We start from the raw sequence: 4,371 nt of genomic DNA on the forward strand, positions 1-4,371 counted from the left end.
TTACCAATTGTATATTATATTCATTCTCGGATCATAATTTCATTGCAGTCATGGTTGTTGCCGAGGCTATTGCATATGGTACACCCAGTCGAGGGGCTTGACCCTACTTCAGCCGATGTCCTAGCTCTACCGTCCAGGCCAAAGCAACGAAACTCTAATGATTGTGGTGTTTATGTGATGAAGTACATGGACTACTTCACACAAGGATATGACTTAGCTGAGGTACCAAATTGGTCGCAGGAGGAGGTGGATACCTTTAGGTATCGGATAGCCAGGGAGCTTCAGTTAGGGAAGGCAAGGGGGATTCCCGGGATTCGTATGCGTAGGCGTCACGAGGCTTCGTAGTTGAATTTCATAGTATTTTAGTTTGTCAGATTATGTAGTTGGATTGTATTTCATTTTAGGTTGTCGGATTATGTAGTTGGATTTCATTTGATTTTAGGTTGTTGAATTATGTAGTTGGATTTCATTTTATGTTGTCGGGTTTTATTTGGTTTATTTGGTTTGTTTGGATTTCATTTTATGTTGTCGGGTTTTATTTGGTTTATTTGGTTTGATGTTGTTTAATTTTGTTGGATTTTTGTTATTTTTGAGCATTTTGGGTTGTTGTGGATTTTGGTGGAATTTGGTGGATTTTGGTGGAATTTGGTGGATTTTGGTGGAATTTGGTGGATTTTGGTGTTGTAGGTGTTGGGATTTTGGTGGAATTTTCTGGCTGCTCTATTTTCAATCTGCAAAAAAATAATTTAATGGCCCCAACCGCGGAAAATTTCCGCGGTCCGTCTACAGCCCAACCGCGGAAAATTTCCGCGGTCCATCAGTTTTGTTTTTTGCCCCTGAAAACAGAGCAAAAGACAGGGGAAACAGAGTATGTGCAAAATAATCTTCTGTTGAAATTGCTTAATTTTTGGAAGTTAGTCCTAAACTAACTTCCACTAATCCAAACTACTCTCAAAAGTCTTAAAATATGGTAATGAGTGATTTTCAAAAAAAAAAAATTATTTTTTTCATTTTTTACGTTAAATTGAAAATTCCTTAAAAAAGTCAACGAAAGTCAACGCTTGTCCAAATATTGAAAAAAACTTTTCAATACATTTCATAACAATTTGTAATGTATAGTTCGACTTGTAAATTTTAATTTTCAATCTCAAATTTTTAGGTACACTTTCAATCTCAAATTTCATACTTTAATTCATAGAAAATTCATATAAAATTCAATGAAAATACATGGATTCGAATGAAAATTAGACGATCAATACAATCCACTAAATTTTATGAAATATATTGGTCCTAACCAAAAATACCTAGTATATTAGAAAGACCACCGGATAACCGGTGTTGAGCAACTTCTTGCGTAGTATCCACGAAGCATGCAATATGGTAGAGAACAAGTACACAACCATCACGGATATGGCCTTCCGTAAGTTTCCAAGGGTAAGGGTTGGAGTCGTTCCAAATGGTAACCAGAATCGTATTCGAGCCATCGTAGAGACGAAATCTTGCAAAACATATCCCGCGTTCCCTCTCCGTCCCTCCCGTTAGGTGTGAAACCCAACCCTTCACATATTCGATGCGTATTTGGTCCATATTACAACCCTCACGAGGCCTCAAGTTTACATTATCGGCAATCCGATCACATTTAACAAGCTTACCGCCATTCCATCCGAATTTTTTCCATTTTCCATCGGGCGTGTTGTTGCCCAAATTCAAGATCGGAAGGAAGTACGGATCCGGATGAGAGTTCACCAATCTCCACGGTTCAGTACCCTCCATCCAATTGCATGCCTCGATCCAATTTTTGGCCCTATAAGCCTCCTCATCGGGTGGGTACAAGTCTGTTTCCTCTTCCTCCACATGGGGCGGCTCGTCATTGTCCACAAGGGGCATCAACTCGGCACATGCATCTTCCATCTCACTAAAGGTTGGCGAGACCACATCTTCCTCGTCATTGTCCTCATACCACGAGTCGCTTGGTAGGGAGTCCGAGAATGTGTTGCTAACGTGGGAAACCGAATCACAACTATGATCGGAGTTGTTCTCACCACTATACTCGCTAGTCATGTTACCTATCACAATAAAACACAATTATATGACAATAATTGGCAATTATATGACAATAAAACATAACAAAAAAGAAAGCAATGTTAAACACTTAAAATTGAAATCCATTTAAAGACTACAACATTCGGTTACAAATTGGTACACCACTAATTATATTGCGATTCTTGAACATTTTTAAGATCTTCTAGTCTAGTAGCACACTTCCTTTTATCATGGCCTTCCATTTGACAATAAGTGCACCTTCTTGGCGGCTTCTCCTTTTTACCAATCGATTCTATTGGACTTTTGAAACGAACGTCCTTCTTCCTCCCTTTAGTTTGGGACATAATAGGGTCAAGAATTGTTTCTTCATGAGCACTTGCATTTGGAGCTTGCGAATTGCTTTCGTAAGATTTAATTCCATCAACGCTCATTTTTTCGAGAATTGGTATTTCTCGATTCATCACTCCAACGGCATAATCATACCGTTCCTTGGATGCAATGCTACTTTGACAAAAACTCATGGTTAACATTGTCATGCTATTAAATCGATCGGTTGAGGTCATCTCATGACTTTGTCCAACATCCAAATTGTAAGGCAACACACCATCAACTCTATTGGCATGCATTGTCCACCTCCGGTTTATGTAATACGGGGGAATTTCTGAAACCCGTTTCTTAGTGAAGACCGCCAATAGGTGTCTACAAGGTAGCCCCGAATGTTCAAGCATTCTACACGTACACATTCCCAAAGAGCTTGCTTTCTCGAATGCCACAAAATAAACATTTCTTCTCGTAGGCTCGGACATGGGCCTATAACAACTATAGTACGTATAAACATCCCCCATTCTCTCCCCTTCTTCACTAGCTCGTCGGTCTTTTTCAACAAAGTATTTTGAAGACTCGACCAATTCATCTTGAAATCTTCTAAACATTTCCTTAGTGTAGATACAAGAAGCATGATACTCCAATGTGGTATGCAATTTCATAGGACGTTTTAGATTAATGGTGACATAATCTTCTTCCTTCTCCCTCATGAATTGCATTGCCAATGCTTTTTGGGCATTTTCAATGAATTCCTTCAAACCCGTTGCCGAACTCACATACTTATCAAAGAAAGAATTCATCCCCTCACTCCTCGATGTACTATTTTGAAACGCCGAAAATTTGTTTCTAATATATGCAGGAATCCACTTGTGCTTCAACTCATATAACCCCTTTAACCATTTATGATCTTGCAAGTGATACTTTTCCACAAACGACGCCCATCTAGCTTCAAAAACACATTCGGTGAGAGATTTATAAATGCAATTGTTGAAGTCCGTCTTGAATTCCGGAAAAGCCGAATAATAATGAGCTAATTTCTCCGGGAATTTTTGACTAATGTGCCAAGAACACAATAAATGGGTAGTATTCGGGAGTACAACCGCAATAGCGCTCGCCATGGCTTGATCTTGATCCGTGATTATAGTCAATGGAGGATTATTCCCCACACCTTCAAGCCAAGTACGAAGAATCCACTCAAAAGTCGACGCGTGTTCATCCCGCATCAATGCAAACCCGAAAATTACCGATTGATAATGATGATTGACTCCGGTAAATGGGACAAATGGCATTGCATACCTATTTGTCTGATAAGTGGTATCAAAAGCCATAACATCGCCAAAATTTTGGTAAGCCATTATACATCTTGGATCAATCCATACTAGACACTTCAAGCGATTCTCTTCATCGACTTCGGTCCTAATAAAATATTTAGAACCACTTTCTTCATTCAACCTATGCAACAAGTCCAACCCCGCTTGGGCGTCACTAATCTCAAACCTTTTCATCCTCTCGTCTCTTAACACATTCCTAACATGTTGAACATTGAAACCAACTTTGTCATTACCTCCATGAATGTTACCAATCACATTCATCACTTGACAATTACGAACCCCCGAACCATAAAGCGTTTTTATCAAACTACGGGTCGCGGTGTTGACATGTCTTTCTCATTGTACCAAATTCATCTTACTAGGGGAAACAAGACCGTGGTTGTGTACCAATTCAAGGCTAGTTACCTCCCAGTGACGTTTTTTCTTTTGATAATTGACATACATCCTCACCTTGCACTCGCTTTTAGGAAGAACCTCTCTACGCCGTTTATTTTGACCACTCTCGGCGACGACACTTTTTCCATAAAGCCTACAAACATATAAACGACCATATATCTCGTTGTCTTTATTACGATGGCTAGCTTGAATTTTAATCGCAAATCCATTTCGTAAAGCATAAGCCCTAAAAAAATGACCGGCCTCATCCACACTTTGAAAAATTTGATTCAAATAT

General features: G+C 39.2%; 1 protein-coding gene across 1 annotated transcript; it reads right to left on the bottom strand.

The window, feature by feature from the left end:
* Positions 1-2,207: 2,207 nt before the first annotated feature.
* Positions 2,208-3,959, bottom strand: LOC141700729 (protein FAR1-RELATED SEQUENCE 5-like). Its single transcript, XM_074504425.1, has one exon. The coding sequence runs from the start codon at positions 3,957-3,959 to the stop codon at positions 2,208-2,210; it is 1,752 nt and encodes a 583-aa protein (XP_074360526.1).
* Between the last annotated feature and the right edge of the window lie 412 nt (positions 3,960-4,371).

This window comes from Apium graveolens, chromosome 2, assembly GCF_009905375.1.
Source record: "Apium graveolens cultivar Ventura chromosome 2, ASM990537v1, whole genome shotgun sequence".
Taxonomy (NCBI): domain Eukaryota; kingdom Viridiplantae; phylum Streptophyta; class Magnoliopsida; order Apiales; family Apiaceae; genus Apium; species Apium graveolens.